The sequence below is a fragment of the Anguilla anguilla genome, chromosome 4 (assembly GCF_013347855.1).
Source record: "Anguilla anguilla isolate fAngAng1 chromosome 4, fAngAng1.pri, whole genome shotgun sequence".
Taxonomy (NCBI): Eukaryota; Metazoa; Chordata; class Actinopteri; order Anguilliformes; family Anguillidae; genus Anguilla; species Anguilla anguilla.
In genome coordinates this window covers 8,212,177-8,233,385 of record NC_049204.1, presented here as the reverse complement: position 1 = coordinate 8,233,385, position 21,209 = coordinate 8,212,177, and the positions used below count along the sequence as shown (strand labels likewise).

Here is a 21,209-nt window from a genome sequence, read left to right as displayed (position 1 = left end):
TTGTGTAAGGGGATTCCTGGTCAGTTATGTGTCCTAGACTGAGAATGACTAAAAGACATGGTTTGCAGGGGTGTATTGGGGGTGGGGGTGGGGGGGGTGGTGTGGAGGATAGCTTGTTTTGACCCCCACGCCAGAACGCATAGAAAGGAGTGATAATTTGAGCGAAACGCACTTCATACGTGAAACTGTCAGCACACGAACGTGCTCCTGGGAGCCAGACACATCGCGAAACGGTTATATTTAATCTCGAGCCTTATCGGCCAATCAGAATCCCTCGAACCAATTAGAGGTGTAGCGGAATGACGCACGGCAGTCGGACGAACGTCAGCGCCACAGAGGAAGAGGGAGAGGAGGGACGGAGGGACAAGGGCCTTCTTTCAGACTCTTCCCTCATCCTCTCTTCCACGCTGCCATCTCTCAACAGGTACTTGCCCTCGTTCTTTCCCTCTCTCTCTCCCCCTCACTCTCTTTCTCTGCACCCCTCTACAACTCCACAATTTTAACGCTCACCTACATTCCACACAATACAGTGAACTCTAAACAGGAGGTATTATTATTATTATTATTATTATTATTAGCCTAGCATTATTTTGCCAGTTGTTCTCCAGGCTCTGTCTCAGAGCAGGCTCTGAATGTTCTCGTGGTGGGTCTGTACTGCTGTCAGTTGTTTTCCAGTCTCAGTGCAGGCTCTGTAGTGGGTCTGTACTGCTGTCAGTTGTTTTCCAGTCTCAGTGCAGGCTCTGTAGTGGGTCTGTACTGCTGTCAGTTGTTTCCCAGTCTCAGTGCAGGCTCTGTAGTGGGTCTGTACTGCTGTCGGTTGTTTTCCAGTCTCCGTGCAGGCTCTGTAGTGGGTCTGTACTGCTGTCAGTTGTTCCCCAGTCTCAGTGCAGGGCTCTTTAGTGGGTCTGTACTGCTGTCAGTTGTTCCCCAGTCTCAGAGCAGGGCTCTTGGCATCATGCGGGTGGTGACAGGCAGAGAGACGCACAGTAACTCCTCTCCTTCATCACACTGAGAGCAGCGGTGATAAAGCCTGGCCTTTACACAGACTGATAGGGAGACAGTGGACCCTAAGAAGGTCTGTATGTACACACACACACGCACACGCACACACATGCGCGCACGCACACACACAAACACACACACTGCATGCACAAATACACATGCACGCACACACACACATATGCTGCACATACAAACATACACAAACACACTCAAGCGCACTCACATACTTAAACACAAACACACACATACACACAACAAACACACAATAACAGACACACACAAACAAGCAAATGTCCACACACTCAGACTCACAGACTCACATATGCATACATGCATGCACACACAAACAAACACACATGTGCACACAGACACACATGCATATACGGACACACACACAAACGTGCATGTGTGTGTGCGCGTGCGCGTGCGTGCGTGTGTGTGTGTGTCAGAGAGGGCCGAACTCCAGTGTGTAACCTTTATCTCTGTGAAACTTCATTAGAGAGGAAAGGTCAGCGGGGAGGCTGGTTTCAGAGCAGGGGCTGGATGATCAGCCCAGCTGTGGGGCCTAAAGACAGATCCACCTCTCACTGCAGTGAAGCGCTCACTCACAACCAGAACCAGAGAATAAAACACAGACCAGCATCAGCCACTTATAAAGACAGCATTCTGAAAACGGTCTATGTTCACACTGAATTAAAGCGTCCTGTTGGAATATGCACTTTCACCAAAAAGTAGATTTTCTTTTTTTGGGGGGGGGAATTTATCTGTACAATTATGAAATGGCATCAATGCTGTAAGTGCACTTTTAGATGGCATACATCACAAGATGTATTAGCTGCTCTGGCACTGAGACAGGATGCCTCTCTCTCTCTCTCTCTCTCTCTCTCTCTCACTCTCACTCACTCACTCACTCACCCACTCACCTGAGGCAAAGTCCTCTCCTCTCTGAGTGAGAGAGCGGTCACTGGCGCGGTGCGTATGTAAACACCCTCCCCCCCCCCATGCCCCCTCACTCTCGTCAAGCCCAGCCCAGCCCGGCCCAGCCCATCCCAGGCCAGGCTCAGACAGGGAGGGGCCACCACCACTTACTGTGCTCCCTGAATACTTGTGCACACAAACAAGGCGACGCACAGCAGGTAAGGATGTTCACTTCAGTCCAGGCCAGCCGCTGGACTAAGACCCTTTTCTTTCTCACAGGGACAGGCAGCTCTTAGGGATCTCTGCCATAATGAGGGGAAGCCGGGCAGCTGTCTCCTGGTATTACTGAGGCATTACCGGCTCAGGCGACATATCACCAGGTCTTTAGGCCCTAATGGGGCTCTCTTACGGGAGGTGGCGGCCAAAACCACACAGCTGTACAGGTCGCCCAGTGAACATTCCAGTGGCTGTTCACAACAATCAGGAGGTCAACAGCACCATAGAAGGGACCCTGGACGGAGAGCATAGATGATTAATCTTAAATCTTGAGATTTAGATTCACTCTTAATACTAATCTCTTTTTATTATGTTCATCTTGAGTGCTATTTGAACGCGAGTTATTCTCATGATCACATATTTATTGCACCTGCACTTCAGATAAACAACCATGACATGTGTGTCAGTGGTGTTTCAGTGTCTGCATGTCACGTGATGCACTGTAGCCTTGAACTAACTAGCTGCCACAAGGGCATTCAAACCACCACTGTTAGTTCATAATCGACCAAACAGACAGATTAAAAATGAGCGCAATGTATGCAATAACCAACTACCGCCTACTCATAGAGAACAGTCCGGTATTAGCTTTATTTGCAATGTTATATATATTGATATGAAAAAAGAACGTCAGAAAAGCAGATGCTGACGTCTGATTTAAGGCCACATTAAAATCAAGGCCAGCATACTATTATAAAAAAAAATATCTGTTTGTCCTGCTCCAGAGTTGTAGCCTTCATGCAAGGATGCACACGTTTAACACTTTTTGCGAATACTTGGAAATTTAATAGCTCGGTGTGACTCAGTATGATTAATTGCATTTCCACAATGTTCCTAATAGAAATGTTATCCTGGGAAAAAAAGGGATCAATAATGAGGCTGGATTGGTTTGTAAGGGATTGATTATCATGTGACAAACTGACGAATGAGGATTTGTTATTACCCGAAAGGATATATTTATGGCTGAGTCCCCATAAGCAACTAGTCTTGAGACCGAATGACTCTTGACTGGTGAAAATATATTTACTGACACCTCACCTTCACAAACTTTTCATTTTGCCATTTAGCAGACACTCTCATCCAGAGTGAAATACACTTATAATTAAATAGATTACAATCCATTTAAAAAGATGTATATTTACCGAAGCAATTCAGGTTCAATACCTTGTACTGTACTATATGGTTCAGTACCTTATACCTGTGCTATACTGCTGCCTGCCATAACAAAATTCTACATTTTGCATACAAATGTTGAATATGTTCAAGGGGTCAGAGTGTAAATTTTAGAGTAACACCACAGAGAGCTGCCTGGCTAAGCCGTAAAAAAGGCTGTGTACCTTAGCCTAGTCCTGTACTGCCTATCACTTAACACCATGACTTTAATACACATTACTGCAGGGATACTGAGTTCCAGGCCCTAAATGGCAGCAATGAAGCTGGTTTTTCATTCGTCCCCTCTAATCAGGGACTGAAGTAAGACCTGGGAGATTAGGTGAGTGGATTCTCTCTCCAGTAAGTGACATTAATCAAAACCCCACTTAGGTACAGAAGCAAACGTATCAGTACTACTGGCCTGAAGGACCAGATTAGAGTCTCCCTGCATTACAGTCTTTGTGGACAGCAGACAGCATTCTGCAGGGGACATGAACTCAAATCATATCAACACTGCCACCTGCTGGACATGTGTGAACTGCAGCAAGTCGTTCTCTTGCTGTAAATAAATTTAGGAACATTTTTATAAATGAGGCCCCAGCTCCTTACCCGTTGTACTACACTGCCGCACTCTTGGACGTGCCAGAGCGCTTCCTGGTTTTCGCTCCATCCAAACCTGTAACTGCACACCAGGATTAATTATTAGGCTTAATGAATGCAAGTGGCCATGTGCTGGAGGTATTTTTTTAGCAGTTTCAACCATTCAGGCTCTGGATATTTTTCGCAGACCCTTAAAGAATCCTTCAAACCTTTGTGATCAAGCTGGGCTGGAAAGAAAACCAGGAACATCGCTGTCACTCCAGGATCAGGGTTGCCTAACCCCTGCTGCAGACCAGCAAGCACCCTTGAGTTTCAATATTAAATATCGGTTTTGGAAATAAAGAGCCCTCTGGTATTTAGTCATCCATAATTATAGAAAAATAAATCATAAATGCACATTCATTGTAGGATTGAAGATCATATACATTTGCACATTTAAATGATCCTTTTTTGCACTTCCTCCAGAAGTACTTTAAAAAGAAAAAAAAAACATTCAAGTTTAACATCGAACTGGTCCACAATCCATGTTCAACCACATTAGCCTTCTGTAGGTTTCCTCACATAACGAATAATAACAATTCAGAAACATGAACATGTTTTAAGCGGTTAAAATAAAACATCTACTTTGTGTAAGCACCTTAAAATGGCCGACAGGTGCCTTGAGCTGGATGAACACAGGGCAGCCACCTCGTTAAGAGAAAGACTTTGGGCAGCAGCGCTGGTAGAGAGGTTTCCATGTACTCAACAGAGAGAGACTACAGGAGACAGAAATCAAACTGCATAAGTAAGCTCACTCGTTATACAAGGCTCGCAGAAGCTCACTTTAAACCACCCGCAATACTCATTATGACATCACCACCAGTCACAAGAAACACTTCCTAAAGTAGAACAATTAGAATAATCTTTCTGGGGACCCGGAAGCAGAGAGGCTGCTGTGAGTGGCAGGAGAGAACACTGGTGTCAGGCGGACGCTGTGATTAGACGACCCATGGTTCGAGACGGCCCAGTTCGAGACGGCCCACAGTAGAGGTGGCCCATGCCTCGAGATGGCCCATGGTTCGAGATTGGCTCGAGGCAGCCAATGGTTCGAGATGGCTTGAGGTGGCCCATGGTTCAAGATGGCTTGAGATGGCCCACGGCAGAGGTGGCCCATGGTTCGAGATGGCTTGAGGTGGCCCATGGCAGAGGTGGCCCATGGTTCGAGATGGCTTGAGGTGGCCCATGGCAGAGGTGGCCCACAGCAGAGGTGGCCCATGGTTCGAGATGGCCCGTGGTTGCCTATGGCCCATGGTACGAGACTATTCCTGCCCTACTGAGTGATCACAGCCTGGCCTCCTTTCTGATCCTCCACCAGGGCCTTCAGTCGTCCATGTCCCAGCCCGTGACACGTATACATGCTGCGGGTTTGTCTCCTATGTTTACCCTAAAAATTTACCACATACCTGCAAAAACTGAGGAGACAGGGCCCTCATCTGAGGAGCTGCAGGCGCTCAAGCACACACACACACACACACACACACACACATGCATGCATGCATGCATACACACACACACACACACACACACACACACACACACACACACACACATGCATACACACACGCATTTCCTCACAGACACTGGACAGAGACACCAAACCTCCACCCGTGTCTCTGTCCAATCAGCACAACGGTAGCAGGCTGTCCGGAAGCAGCTCAGCTCAACCGAGACCGGCTCTCCTGTCCCAGACTCCCCGCTCAGCTCCGCCCCCCAGCACCAGGTCACCTGACCCCCGTTTGGCAAATGAGACTCCACCATTCTACCAGATCTGCGCAGGGTGCCACCAGCCGGCTGGAAGCTTCACACAGGACGAGGACGAAATGAGTCACCATCCACTACAACCAGCACGCATGTTGATATATGTATTAGACCACAGCTATTTATACAGGTGTGTGATGGACTACAGCAATTCTGTACAGCCATGTGATGGACTGCAGCTACTTATACAGACGTGCAATGGAATATAGTTATTTCTACAAGTGTGATCAACTATAGCTATTTATACAGGTGATGGCAGTGCAGAGAGGGGACTCTCACTCTTCCTGGTACCAGGTGTGTGAGACTGCGCTTTTTCTCCTCACACACGCACACACACACGCACGCACGCACGCACGTACACGCACACGTACACAGGCGCACACACACACACACACACACGTATGTACATGCACACGTACACAGGCGCACACACACACACACTCCTTTCACCAGAAAATGCAACTTTTACACGTGAAACTAACTGAGACAAAAAAAAAAAAAAAAACAATTCTCAACACATACAAAAATAGAGCCGTGAGCACAGACACATGTACACCGAGCGCGAGAGCTCGACGGCTCCAATCAGCGACGGCGCCCGGTTGCCAGGGGCAACGTTCTACCCCTGCTTAGTCAGGAGAGCCTTCACATCCGCAAACACCTGACAGGAAAGAAAGAAAGAAAGAAAAGAAAGACAGAGATGGTGTGAGAAAAAAAGGGGGGTGATGATGTGGGTGACGGTTCATCTTTCCTCACGTGCAGCAGACAGGTACCATGCTAACCCCAGGAGCTGCGCATTCACAAGCAGACTCGGGGGGGGGAAACTCTTTTTGTATGGTGAGGCCTCGCTCCCAAGTCCCAGTGGAGTTATTTTACTCAACCGGTACATTCTGTTCATCTACATCTCCAAGATATTTACATGCTTTTTTCCCTACCTTTTCTTATGTGCAAATCATATCAGTACAAGAAACTGAAATGAATGAATGAACTATCCTCATGAAACATTACTGGCCATTTTCTGTGCATGAATTACATTTATGGAATGGACTGAACTCAAGTGGAAAAGGCCCTAACCCTGTATATAACATGAGTGCATGTTCGAGCAGAGGGCTGTGATGTAAAACAGTCTGAAGCTTGGTGTCTGTGTTCTGAAGCTTGGTGTTTGCACTCTGAAGCTTGGTGTCTGTGTTCTGAAGCTTGGTGTTTGTGTCCTGAAGCTTGGTGTTTGTGTCATGAAGCTTGGTGTTTGTGTCCTGAAGCTTGGTGTTTGTGCTCTGAAGCTTGGTGTTTGTTTTCTGATGCTTGGTGTTTGTGTTCTGAAGCTGGGCGTTCTCTGAAACTTGGTGTTTGTTTGTTGAGGCTTGATGTTTGCATTCTGAAGCTTGGTGTTTGTTTTCTGAAGCTTGGTTTTGTGTTCTGAAGCTTGGTGTTTGTTTTCTGAAGCTTGGTTTTGTGTTCTGAAGCTTGGTGTTTGTGTCCTGAAGCTTGGTGTTTGTGTCCTGAAGCTTGGTGTTTGTGTCCTGAAGCTTGGTGTTTGTGTCCTGAAGCTTGGTGTTTGTGTTCTGAAGCTTGGTGTTTGTTTTCTGATGCTTGGTGTTTGTTCTGAAGCAGGGTCATCCTCTGGTCAGCAGCCTCACCTCGTCCACGCCGCGGGAGGCGTCCACCGTGCGCACCTTCCCCTGCCGCTGGTACAGCTCTATGATTGGCCGGGTGGACTGCAGGTACGTCTGGATCCTGCAGCACGGGTGGATCAGAGGAAGACTCCGTCAAAGAGAGGTGGAGCAGGTATGACATGCGCAAAATGGCTTACGTCATGGAGAGACACTGTCACACTCACGCACACGCACATACAGGCATTCACGCGCACATGCACACACACGCGCACATGCACACACACACGCACACAAACGCACACGCACACGCACTGCACGCAGGAGACAGGTCTCACCGTTTCTCCAGACTTTCCCTGTTGTCGTCTGTGCGGCCACTGCTTTTTCCCCTCTCCAGACACCGGTCGATACACACCTGCATACACACAGCACACATGAGCACCCGGTCCTGCTCCGATACACACCTGCATACACACAACACACATGAGCACCCGGTCCTGCTCCGATACACACCTGCATACACACAACACACATGAGCACCCGGTCCTGCTCCGATACACACCTGCATACACACAACACACATGAGCACCCCATCCTGCTCTGTTACACACCTGCATACACACAACACACATGAGCACCCGGTCCTGCTCAGACACACACCTGCATACACACAACACACACAAGCACCCGGTCCTGCTCTGTTACACACCTGCAGACACACAACACACACGAGCACCCGGTCCTGCTCAGATACACACCTGCATACACACAACACACATGAGCACCCCATCCTGCTCTGTTACACACCTGCATACACACAACACACATGAGCACCCGGTCCTGCTCTGTTACACACCTGCAGACACACAACACACATGAGCACCCGGTCCTGCTCTGTTACACACCTGCATACACACAACACACATGAGCACCCGGTCCTGCTCCGATACACACCTGCATACACACAACACACATGAGCACCCCATCCTGCTCTGTTACACACCTGCATACACACAACACACATGAGCACCCGGTCCTGCTCAGACACACACCTGCATACACACAACACACACAAGCACCCGGTCCTGCTCTGTTACACACCTGCAGACACACAACACACACGAGCACCCGGTCCTGCTCAGATACACACCTGCATACACACAACACACATGAGCACCCCATCCTGCTCTGTTACACACCTGCATACACACAACACACATGAGCACCCGGTCCTGCTCTGTTACACACCTGCAGACACACAACACACATGAGCACCCGGTCCTGCTCCGATACACACCTGCATACACACAACACACATGAGCACCCGGTCCTGCTCCGATACACACCTGCATACACACAACACACATGAGCACCCCATCCTGCTCTGTTACACACCTGCAGACACACAACACACATGAGCACCCGGTCCTGCTCTGTTACACACCTGCATACACACAACACACATGAGCACCCGGTCCTGCTCAGATACACACCTGCATACACACAACACACATGAGCACCCGGTCCTGCTCCGATACACACCTGCATACACACAACACACATGAGCACCCGGTCCTGCTCAGACACACACCTGCATACACACAACACACACAAGCACCCGGTCCTGCTCTGTTACACACCTGCAGACACACAACACACATGAGCACCCGGTCCTGCTCCGATACACACCTGCATACACACAACACACATGAGCACCCGGTCCTGCTCCGATACACACCTGCATACACACAACACACATGAGCACCCGGTCCTGCTCCGATACACACCTGCATACACACAACACACATGAGCACCCGGTCCAGCTCTGTTACACACCTGCAGACACACCTACAGCTCAACACCGCACCCTGCTGAGTGATACACACCTGCACACACACCTCAGCACCTGCACCCCGCCCCAGTGTCTGGCTTCTCATACATCTATCCGCAAACACAAAACCAGCAAAAGCAGATTGACTGTTCACGCGCCATGTTATGATAACTTCCATCTTGTTTCTGCTTGGCCCTTCCCACTCCTCCTCCCCCATCCCATGCCCCCAGCCCCTCCCACACCCGCCTCCCCCCACACCTCGCACCCCCCCCTCACTCAGAACCTACCACCGCCCTCTCCCAGCACCCCAGGTAACACTCCCCCAGCTCCTCCCACTCCCCCTACCCCATCCCATGTCCCCAGCCCCTCCCACACCCCCCTCTCCCAGAACCTCGCACGTACCATCTCCCAGCACTCCTGCTTACACTCCCACAGCCCCTCCCACTCCCCTCCCCAGCCCCTCCCAATCTGCCAGATGTTCCGCCTACCCAGCACCTCCCCCAACCCAGTCCCCCCCCCCCCCCCCCCCCCCCCCCCCCACAGCCTCTCCCACTGCCCCACCTTCCTGTGCTCAGTCCGCTCTTTACCTGGTCACTGCAGTCGAAGAACAGGACGAACTTCACGTCCACCTTGTCATCCATTACCGAGTTCCACCCTTGCAGGTTGTCCTGGTTACGGGGAAAGCCATCGATGAGGAAACGGAACTTCTCCTGGTCCAGCTGTATGGTCTCCTCCATTGCCTGTGGACGAAGGAGGAGGAGGAGGAGGAGGATGAGGAAGAGCGCTGGTAATTGCAAACACTAGAGCAGTTATGAGGCACTAGCGCTCAAATGTTTCAACTATTTTCAGCTAGTAAATCAACAAAGTTAACAAAATAAGATAAATAAGACTTGACTACTACTACTACTACTACTACTAATAATAATAATAATAATAAGCATATTTGTCGAGTACCAAATATTAGGAAACCAGGATAAATAATATATAGCAAAAAAAAAAAACCAACCCCAAAATATAGCATTGAAAAAAGTCATTCAAAACTTTTAAGCACATCAGACCGAAGCATAAATTTAGCACCTTTTTCAGCAGGTTGATGGTGATCTCCACAGGAACGATTCTGCCGTCCTTGATGTAGCGGTCAATGAGCTGCCCAAACTCAGAGCCTTCTCGCGTCCTCTCGGCCCGAAGCAGGTCCCCCGCCGAGAGGTGAGTGTAACCGTAAGTCTGAGAGACACAGGAGACAGGAGACAGACAGGTGAGAGGGACAGAAGGAGACAGACAGGCGAGTCAGACAGGAGACAGACAGGTGAGAGGGACAGGAGGAGACAGACAGGTGAGAGGGACAGGGGGAGACAGACAGGTGAGTCAGACAGGAGATAGACAGGTGAGAGGGACAGGAGGAGACAGACAGGTGAGTCAGACAGGAGACAGACAGGTGAGAGGGACAGAAGGAGACAGACAGGACGGAGTGTAGCACAGTGGGTAAGGAACTGGGCTTGTAACCGAAAGGTCGCAGGTTCGATTCCCGGGTAAGGACACTGCCGTTGTACCCTTGAGCAAGGTACTTAACCGGAATTGCTTCAGTATATATCCAGCTGTATAAATGGATACAATGTAAAATGCTATGTAAAAGTTGTGTAAGTTGCTCTGGATAACAGCGTCTGCTAAATGCCTGTAATGTAATGTAATGAGTCAGACAGGAGACAGACAGGTGAGAGGGACAGGAGGAGACAGACAGGTGAGACAGACAGGTGAATGTAATCATAAGTCCAAGAGGACAGGAGTATGAAACATATAAGGGAGGCAAGTGATCCAGGTGAAAAAGGTACGCTGTAGCTCTTATAGGGACAGTAGAGACCATTTAAACCTGGACTCCATCAAAAAGAAAACATCTGAGTATCAGACCTTGGTCAAGTATGTGAAATCATTTACAATTTACTTGTGTAGATCCCTGATAACTTTCATCAAAACATGAAATACAAAATACAAAAGAACTATGTTGTGTGAATACTAATGATAACAGGGGCTACTTGTAACCCTTAAAATCCACTTAATGTTCCTGTGGCTTACTGACCATTTAAAAAAGAAACATCTAATTCCACCAACATTCGGAACAAAATTCTTCTTTGATTAATGTTGTGCATTTCGGTTGGTAACAGTTTGCTTAAGATTCTCAGGGACTGGATGGAGTGTTTTCGCATTTTACCAGCATGTAGGCCCAAAATATTTATTTCAGATACGCATTAGACCCAGGTCAGCTGACCAGAGGTCACTCACTGTGTGAAAGGCAGCAGGCCAATCTTCAGAAAAAGAGATTAACAAGTAGACAGCAAAACAGATGTACAGAAGCACAAGCAGGCCTGACGAATGGAAATAGAACAAAATAACAGATGCTTTTTACATGACAACTATTCATTTATGAACAACGACACATTTGCAGCTCCACCCAGTATTATATATAACTATACCAGAAAAACCACATACCCATGTATGTCACTACTGAAATATATTCATAATGAAAACACTTAGGGAATTACAGAAATATAAAAGTACATTGTTCATGTACTCCTAGTAACGTAAGACTTATATTTATATAGTAAAGGGTGAGAGAGGGCCTTGGTCTCCATAGCAACTGCAGGCCAGAGAGGATGATGACAAAGTCAACGGTCGCGCACTCCCCGATAACAAAAGACAGTGAACCCTGCTGCTTACAGTGACAGTCGAGGGGAGAAACATCGCAGGATGAGAATAACCTGGAGTGCTCCCGTCATCTCTGGACCCAAGTGCTGATGTGTCCTCGTTTAGTCTCTGTGTACCTGATATGACCGCGATAACACGTTGCTCCCTTCCGCCTCCCACTCAGAAAAGGTGACAGAGCTGCGCACGTGCATAAATATAACATGCAATAGCGCGAGGAATAATAATCCTGCCGAAATGTCATTGAGAACAGTGGCAACAATGTTCACAACCTTCAAATATTTTAGCTACACGAATAAAAAAGCACTCCTGTTATGAATCTTTCAGCGGCTCTCTTCCGAAAACCTGACAACTTAGCAAGCTGTCTGTAAACCAAATAAAACGACCGCAAACTGCTGGTAAAAGGCTAATGATGTAGACAAGACTCGTATGATATTAGACTAACCTTTAAGCTACATATCAAGAAAAAAAAGAACAGCAAGTGCTCTGATGCGTTCGACGATTTAATATGGACCCCAAGGAATGTTGATTCACCAAACCGGCAACTGCATTCGCACACCGGAGAACAAGCCCAGACCCCTATGACCCTTCAAATGCTCAAATTCATACCTCCACGATTTTGGCGCACTGTGTCCCTTTCCCAGCACCGGGCCCTCCCAGTACGAATATAACCTGCGGCTTCATTGCAAGGGCGACTCGGTACACGACACTCGACAGACTCCGCGACAACGTTCTCCGCAGTTGCACCAGCATAAACCGAAAGAGTGCTAGATCGAATGTTGACCATAAATCCGACCGCTTTCCAAGAAAGGGTCAAGGATTAGATTGTTGAAAGACCGGTTACTGCGCGTTAGTCAGGGAAGTCCAGATGCTACATCCGGTTTATCCGTCGACCAATAGAAAAAAAACAAGGCGTTGCCGTATTGCCAGACCCATGCCTCCTTTGTCCATATATGATGCAAGTGGGGGGGTGTATGTTTGTCAAATAAATAAAAAACACGTTTCGTTATTATGCACAAAGGCAAGGTTTTATTGGTGGAAATGACCAACAAAAGGCAGGACCGTTCATACGGGTTTCCGAACGTTTTAGAACGCGGAATTACGTTATAGGCTATTTGTCCATTCGGAAATAATTTCTTGAAATCGCTCATATTTAATTGGGCACTGAATTTCTGAACAACTTAATTCCTCTAAAAATGTAGATTGACTATTAACTTTGTATGATAGCAAATAATTCTTTATTATCTGCCTCTGATTAATTAATTTATAAGAATATTAAAATCATATTAAAATCGTATACAATCACACAGGTCCCTGACTTTATATGTCATAACGATTGTACTTGTGCCTCGTTTTAGGATAACACGACAGTTATAAGACTTTCCCATCGTCCTCTTTCTTCTGATAGCTGCAGGCAGAAATTGCAGGTATGTGCTTGAGATTATACTGCATGTCACACAGTGCTGAGCATGAAACACTTTTAAAAAAAACATTAAAAAGTAAAAGGCAATATTAACAATGGCAAAATAAGAGCCTGTAATATTTGCTGTACATATTTTTTATCTGTTCTATAATCTGCTAGTGGCCAGTCAGCCAGCCAGGAGCTTTTGTTAATTCCTTAGGATAAATGTGCCTGCCAAACGGCAAAATTGTAATTTGTACATTGTAGTTCTTTCCCCCAACAGTAAAAGATTACAGAGGACACGGCATCTGTCTGCACCGTGCAGTATGAACACAGAGGACCAGCTGTTTTACAGTAATTGGGATGCTTCATCATCTGCCTCATCAGAGATACGAAACCGTTTGTGAGACCGTAGTCTGCTCTCGTGCAGGTTCAGCAGACTCACCGGCAGGTAGCTAACACCATCCAGCTGAAAATACACACACTGGCTTATAGATTTCCTCAGGTCCTCATACGCGATAATTTACCTGAAGTGGTAGCATCAGTAACCTTCAACACCCTGGCTTAACCTACTCACCTTGGCATGACAGATTTAAACAATTTGGGCAAAGTCTCACATTCTGAGAAGAAAATTAAACTAAATAATTTAAGCTGTGTACTTTTTGGCATTTTGGCTGAAATGCCAATCCAGAGTGTAATTTATAAATCTTCTACACCATTATAAATATGATAAAGTTCTGTTGAGCAAACTTTTTTAGCCACTAAAATAAAAGAGCAATAAAAGTACCTATGTTTAGAATAGCACACATTGGGACTTAGAAGTCCTGAAATATACATGGCACATCATAAAGCATCCAGAATGGGGCATTTACATCAGCTATTCATTTACATCTTGCCGAATTCACCCCATACCTTACTCTGGACAATGTTTGATTTACCAGGGATATTTCCCATTCGGTATATGTTACGTTGACAAGGTGATCGCAGATGGTAAATGGTAAATGGACAGCATTTATATAGCACTTTTATCCAAAGCGCTTTACAATTGATGCCTCTCAATCACCAGAGCAGTTAGGGGTTAGGTGTCTTGCTCAGGGACACTTCGACACGCCCAGGGTGGGGATCGAACCGGCAACCCTCCGACTGCCAGACAACCGCTCTTACCTCCTGAGCTATGTCGCCCCTAGATGCATTTAATGGGTGTCTGGATCAGGTGAACAGCTTCAGACACTTTAGACAGGTGTACAACTCATTCAGTCAGTCCATTCTGGTGACTGGACAGCCACCTACATCCCAGCCACAGAGCCTCAGACCCTGAAGGTTCATTGACATGTATTTCAAAATACATTGAGGATCCTATGCTTATTGTAACTATATCTTTGCCTCAAGCACCATGATTGACTGGATTGCAGGCTTACAACCTGTCACATGAGAACATGAGAAAAGTTTTTTTTTATATGTACCCTGTACACCTTTACCTATAGAGGGTAGTTTGACTGAACACACAAGCTCTTTTACAGCAACGCCCTCTTTCAGACTTACACAGATACCCAATCACACAAAGAAAATAGCATAAAATCAATAGAACAATATAGTGAGTTCAAAGGGCAGCTACATTGACTTGAATTCTCCAAGATTAAAACCAGGTCTGTGAGCTGAAGCTCCTTCTGTAAGCTACTCCAGGCGGAGGGAGGGGAGAACTCTGCACGGGCGGTTGGAACCTTCATTATCACAGCATCACGTGACATGTGCGATCTTTACTGGTACGCGGCATAATCTGGCGTCAAAGTCCCAAGATAGCTGGGAAGAATTCACAAGATGTTTTATAAATAAAAACATGCCTGCAAACTAAGTTGACGCGAAGACAAAGCAGGCCTATCTACCACTGAGTACAATGAGCAATGGTGAGTGAGCTGTCCGCAGATTGTGATTAACCTCTAGGGTCCCTGATACACAGAGTTTATCATGTAAGAACAATAGGTGGGTGCATTCGTGGAAAGTGGATCACCATTATCATGAAACAAAAGCTGATTGTCCGTAACCTGATTCTGTCTCATGTTCGTCTTTTAGTCTCAAATCCAAATGACTTCAAATATCAGGAAAAATTAACTATTTTCATTCTACAGTTCCCATACTTCTGGAGGGTGCTGTATTTAGTAGCACAGCAAGTGAGCTAGTCAGCCAAATGGGTATTTAATTATAACTTGATTGAGTTTAAAATGGAGTCTGTTTCTGGACAACCACAGTTCACAGATATATACTATCACCAAAGTCTTTTTTTCAAGGTTAATAAGGTGCAGTGGCACTCTCGCAGGAACAGGCTAACTTGAATTTAATAGCCTAGTATTTAGGTTCTAATTGAAGATTACAATCGATTTCAGTGCTTTAAATAAATGGCAAAATTATATTCCTGGAAGCAACATGGTTTTTGACGAAAAAATGGTGCTCAGTCTTTAGACGCATGTTACCTGAGCTGTTGACTGAATAGGACCAGATTTGGAGAAAAAAAAGGGGGGGGGGTAGGCGTCAATATATCCATCACAACTATTGATAGATACGGGTTCTTTCGGAGGACAAATGACAGACAAGCGTCCGCACTCAAAACGCGTTTGAATGTCCTTATCGCTTCGGCGTTCAGTCAGCATCATCAGCACCACGACGATGCTGAACAGCGACAGAGGAATGATCGCTGTTGTGAGCGAAGGAGAGCGATTGAGACAGATTGTGGACGCTGTAGCCTACATTAGCTAGGGTTTGCGCTTCGTGTATAAAGCCTAGCCATACAAAACAGAAGAAAACGCTGCAGTTTTTCCCATGAGGTGATAAAAAAAACGGCGGGATTGCAATGTGTTCTGCATGGATCTTGTTTTAAACCATCTACGGATGCATCATTCCTCCAGCGCCGGCATATAAAAACCGAAGAAACGCGCGAGGAAAGATGCGGGAGAGCACCGCAGGACTGGACTGCCGATGAGATTCTGGAGATTACCCACAGACTCGCGCCTCACAATCAGCGGCTGGGGCGGTCGCGGAGCCGGCAGGTATGAACCATTGTCCACTTCTGTGCCGCTCTGAACGAGCATACCTCAGCGTAGGCAACAACAACAACAAACCACTCGACCGCCACCCATAAAACGACATCAACGCCGCCTCCGACGGTTTCTGCCTCTCCTTCTCTTGTGACATGACAGCACGGGGCAGAACGCGGAGGATCAAAGGGCACAGACCTGCAGGCGGACGCGTGGATTCCAAGAGGAAAGGTGCCGGGCGCACGCTGGGGCTCCAGCCCGAAGGAGCTCGGATTGCTGCTTCTGGGGACAAACACGCAGAGCAGTGCCGCGCGCTGACACGAGCACGTCGGGGAAGATCCGTGAAAGGGAGTCGGTGTATCCTCTCCAGTCGCCCCAGTCCCCGTTTCGTCAACTCGTTATCTCCCCAAAAACCCATCTTAAAAACAGCAGCGGTGCGCTTAAGCTATCCGATTAATCAAATGTGACCGTTATCTTTTTTTAAAATTCATGTTCAATATGCTTGGTTTTGTTGGTCTATTGAACTGACATGATTATTGACGACTTTACACGCTTGTGGGGCTGAATGGAATCTGACCGAAATTGATGCGCCTGTTGGCCGGTTCTCAGGTGTCTCCCCCCTTGGCTGGCTGTTTGGACTCTGACTCTAAGCAGCGCGATGGGTTGCATCCAGAGCGTCGCCTGCAAGTCACGCATCAAGCGAGAAAACATCGTTGTCTACGACGTCTCTGCCACCATAGACCAGTGCCCGACAATAATCGAGGAGAACTCGCCGATTGTGCTGCGCTACAAGACGCCTTACTTCAAGGCCTCCGCGCGCGTGGTGATGCCCCCCGTTCCCCGCAATGAAACGTGGGTGGTGGGCTGGATACAGGCTTGCACGCAGATGGAGTTTTATAACACTTATGGGGACATCGGCATGTGAGTTATTCCTCCACGAGTATCCCTTCCCTGACACACTCACACACGCACACCCCTCTCTTACTGTCCATGTCTTCCCCTCTGTCAGTTGTTGGGCGGTGTAGGCGGAACGCTGTGAGAAACACCATATCTCCATCACAGCCTGTCTGCGTGGGTGGAAGCCTCAGTGTATCCGCGTGGGAGAGACAGAATGTGCGTACGTGTGTGCAGGCGGGAGTGTGACTGCTGTGCGCGCGTGGCGACTCATTGTACATTCAGTGTCGGAGCGCGACCGTGGTTCTCGAAATTGTCTGCCGACAAACTGAATTGGCTAAACGCGGAACATTTTTTTTCTCGCAATGCTCTAGGATTATTAACGTTGGTGTGCGTGCCTGTGTATCCGTGTCACCGTGCTGTCTCTCCCTTCCAGTCAAACGCCCACTAATTGATTTTGTTCCCCAGACTCTGGAAGTAAAAATAGAAAAGCTGATAATAGACGAGGAATACCTGCTCTTAAACCCCAAACTTGTGCGTGGAGAGAAAGAGAGAGAGAGGATACTCGCACACACACACACACACACACAAACACATGCCATTGAGCACATGCACGCACACACGCAGGCACGCACGCACATGCCATTGAGCTGAGTGGTGATATCTCTGATGTCATCTAGGAAGCTGTTTTACGAGAGGTGTGTGTGTGTATGTCCGTGCACGCGCAAGGAGTGTTTAAATTCCTCCCTGGGGAGTGGGTGGGGCTGTCAGGGGTAATGATGCGTCCATTTGACAGATGAAGTTGACTTGAGCGGGGAAACCTCAGTTTAACATCAAGGCATGAACTGCCACAGGCTGACTTATAGATTGATCTCTTAACAAATGGTCGGCCCAATGCATCGATCTACTGACACGTTGACTGGTTAATGTGCCAACCTACTGACACATTGACTGGTTAATGTGCCAACCTACTGACACGTTGACTCGTTAATGTGTCAACCTCCTGACAAGACAGCTGGTTAATGTATCTCCTGACACACCGGTTGGACAGTATATCAATCAACCGACAGCTAGTTTATCAATCATATAGCACACTTGCCTGCTCATGTCCTGCATCTGTCTACCAATGCTTGATAGGTCAGGGGTGTCAAAATCTTATCCTAAAAAGGCCGGTGAACAGGTTTTTGTTTTAACCCAGCTCTATGACACCTCGTTTGACTAATTAACCAATCATGGTCTTCAATCAGGGAGAATCAGGTGTCTTAGCGCTGGGCTAAAACAAAAACCTGAACCCACAGTGGCCCTTTTCGGATAGAAGACATCCCTGTGATATAGGAAAGAGTGGTTTTGCACATTGATCTTCACTCCCGGTCCTGACGGGCCGCAGGGTCTGCTGGTTTTTGTTCTCGCTTTAACGTCAGCAACCAGTTCAGACTCAAGAAACCAGGAGAGGTGAGCCAACTGTGTAATCGACTGCTTTAATGGATCAATCATGTGCCAACAAGTGACAACAAAAACCAGCAGACCCAGCAGCTCTCCATGACCAGGAGGCATGAAGATCACTGGTTTCGTGGCTCTTTCAGTCTGTGGTAGATTTTACCCTATAATTTTTTTGAAAATGTGAAACTAAGCCAGGGGTCTGACACCCTCATGCTGGACAGCCACAAGCTCTGCTGGTTTTTGTAGTCACCTTGAAATCAGCACTCAATTCAGACCCAAATAAGCAAATTAATTTACTTAACTGTGTAATCCACTGTTTTTTAATTGGTTGAAGTTAAGTGCAGAGTAACAACAAAACCCAGCACGGCCTGCAGACCCCTGAAAACCAAGCTCACAGGCTGCTCTCTCTCTCGCCCCCTGCAGGTCGAGCTGGGAGCTGCCGGAGCTCCGGGAGGGGCGGGTGAAGGCCATCAGCGACTCGGACGGCGTGAGCTACCCCTGGTACGGCAACACCACGGAGACGGTGACGCTGGCGGGCCCCACCCACAAGCCGCTGCGCTTCACCGTCAGCATGAACGACAACTTCTACCCGAGCGTGACGTGGGCGGTGCCCGTGAGCGACAGCAGCGCGCCGCTGCTCACCCGCATCACGCGCGACCAGAGCTTCACCACCTGGCTGGTGGCGCTCAACGCCGGCAGCAAGGAGAGGATCCTGCTGCAGACCATCAAGTGGCGCATGCGCGTGGACATCGCCGTGGACCCCGCCCGCCCGCTGGGCTCCCGGGCCGCGCTGGCGGGGGGGGGGAGGCCCCAGCAGGACCAGCCCCGCGTGCTCACCCACATGGAGCCCATACCGCCCAACGCGCTGTCCCGCCCCAACGCCAACGACGCCCAGGTGCTCATGTGGAGGCCCAAGAGGGGGCCGCCCCTGGTGGTGATACCGCCCAAGTGAAGAGCGGCTGGGGGGGGGGGGGGGCAGGCATCTGCGGGAATGGACCCACCAACATTGGGGAGTGAGAACATACAGTGGCCTGATATTTACAAAATGAAGAACAAGAAAAAAAAAAAAACTGCCTTAAATTTCTCCAACAAACGCCTTCTCTGCCATTGGAATGGAAGCAGTGCATCATGGGATATCTGGAAAGCTAACCGCTAACCCTGCACAGGTTGGGGAATCTGCCTTAAACTGCCTCAAGAACTGGGGACAGACAGAAGCGACTGCTTTCAGGAGGAGCCATTTTGTGTAGTTTAACGAGCCGGTCTAGTCCTGGTGGTCACAGTACCGAGTCACGATGGGGGACGGAACTAACAAGCTACTGGTGCCACCCGAGTGAACGACGGGAACAAATTGAATGAACAGCAGAGACCGTAAACCGCAGCTAACGCAGGTCTGTACAGTCGCTGGACAGTTTGCCTTACAGCCAGAGTGCTGATCGAATCACTGCAGGGCAGACCCTGACAACAGAGCACAAGCAGGTGAAACCTGTCAATCATACTTGGGTCAAATGCACATTTGGAACACGTGTTTGGAACATGCTTAGGCGGTGGTAAAATTCGAAAAACAAACAATCACGCGTGGGAGGATTCCCGAGAATATGCAGCAAAACGTGTGACCAAATGAAAATGTACAATCATATGAAAGATGTATGTGTATTGTTCCAGTGAAGATAAGATGTTTTTAAAACAAAACAAAAAAAAAAAAACTGTCAGTATTTTGCAGGAATCTTGCTGGTGTTTTAATGGCTTAAATATTTATTTTGACCAAGGTCTGCAGTCAGAATCAGTATTATACTCTGAGGGAAAGGGGGTCTTGGGGTGGGGGGGGGGAAATATGCAAACTCACGGCTGTTGAGCACCAAGACTCAGACCATCCGGCCCCTTCTCACAGTGAGACCGAGGGACCGGACCCCTCCGTGCTGCTCCACCGCTCCACCTCTGCGCTAGAGGCCCCCGGGAGCCCAGCCACGGTCGCTCCTCATCTGGGGTTGCCACGCCGACGGCGCGGACAGCGCGCCGTCGCCGCTCCGACTCGTTTAAAAGACCACACACACACCGTTTCTTTACCTCCGTTCAGACCGCCGGGCTGTCACGGGCTCGCTGCCTGGGATTCTGGGTCCCATGATGGGATCTCGCACCGGGCACCACCGCCCACCCAGGACAATCATATGTTCTTATATTTTTTGAGGGCCCCTGCAAGTCAGGGCCCTTGGAATCATGCTAACGCTACCCCCACCCGCCCCCCCCTTTCCCTCGGAGCACCCCTGGCCTGCACCCCTGGTCCAGGAGAACCATGTCAGGGTCTGCTGGTTTCCAGTTCCGTTAATCAGTGCTTAATTGGTCACTTAACATCGTTCAGTTGACTCATCTTCATCTAGGCTTTCTGGTCTGGATCTGGACCTGGTGGTTGTTTTTTTTGGACACTCCACCCTCCTTTCCACCCCCCCCCCCTTCCCCCTCCCCCCTCCCCCTCCCCCTCCCCCCCTCAAATACAATTTTCTGATGCGCACATACACAGCTGGTCTGATAGTGGTCACATGCCTCGTCTATTCCACACTGTCACTGGGCAT

At 48.3% G+C, this 21,209-nt stretch overlaps 2 protein-coding genes across 3 annotated transcripts; one reads left to right on the top strand and one right to left on the bottom strand.

Annotated features, from left to right (window-relative positions):
• Positions 1-6,130: 6,130 nt before the first annotated feature.
• LOC118224498 (UMP-CMP kinase-like) lies at positions 6,131-12,778 on the bottom strand. 2 transcript variants are annotated; one of them, XM_035411959.1, is made up of 6 exons: positions 12,487-12,778; positions 10,258-10,404; positions 9,768-9,920; positions 7,688-7,764; positions 7,377-7,473; positions 6,131-6,400 (listed from the first exon to the last, which is right to left on the bottom strand). In XM_035411959.1, exons 1-6 carry the CDS (start codon positions 12,628-12,630, stop codon positions 6,359-6,361), a joined length of 660 nt encoding a protein of 219 aa, XP_035267850.1. In that variant the 5' UTR covers positions 12,631-12,778; the 3' UTR covers positions 6,131-6,358. The 2 variants fall into 2 exon arrangements, with proteins under 2 accessions (XP_035267850.1, XP_035267851.1); XM_035411960.1 differs by lacking the exon at positions 12,487-12,778 and adding an exon at positions 11,893-12,396.
• A 3,049-nt stretch (positions 12,779-15,827) lies between these two features.
• Positions 15,828-20,359, top strand: fam78bb (family with sequence similarity 78 member Bb). The gene is made up of 2 exons (XM_035411958.1): positions 15,828-17,229; positions 19,066-20,359. The coding sequence occupies exons 1-2, from the start codon at positions 16,967-16,969 to the stop codon at positions 19,592-19,594; spliced, it is 792 nt and encodes a 263-aa protein (XP_035267849.1). The 5' UTR covers positions 15,828-16,966; the 3' UTR covers positions 19,595-20,359.
• Positions 20,360-21,209: the final 850 nt, after the last annotated feature.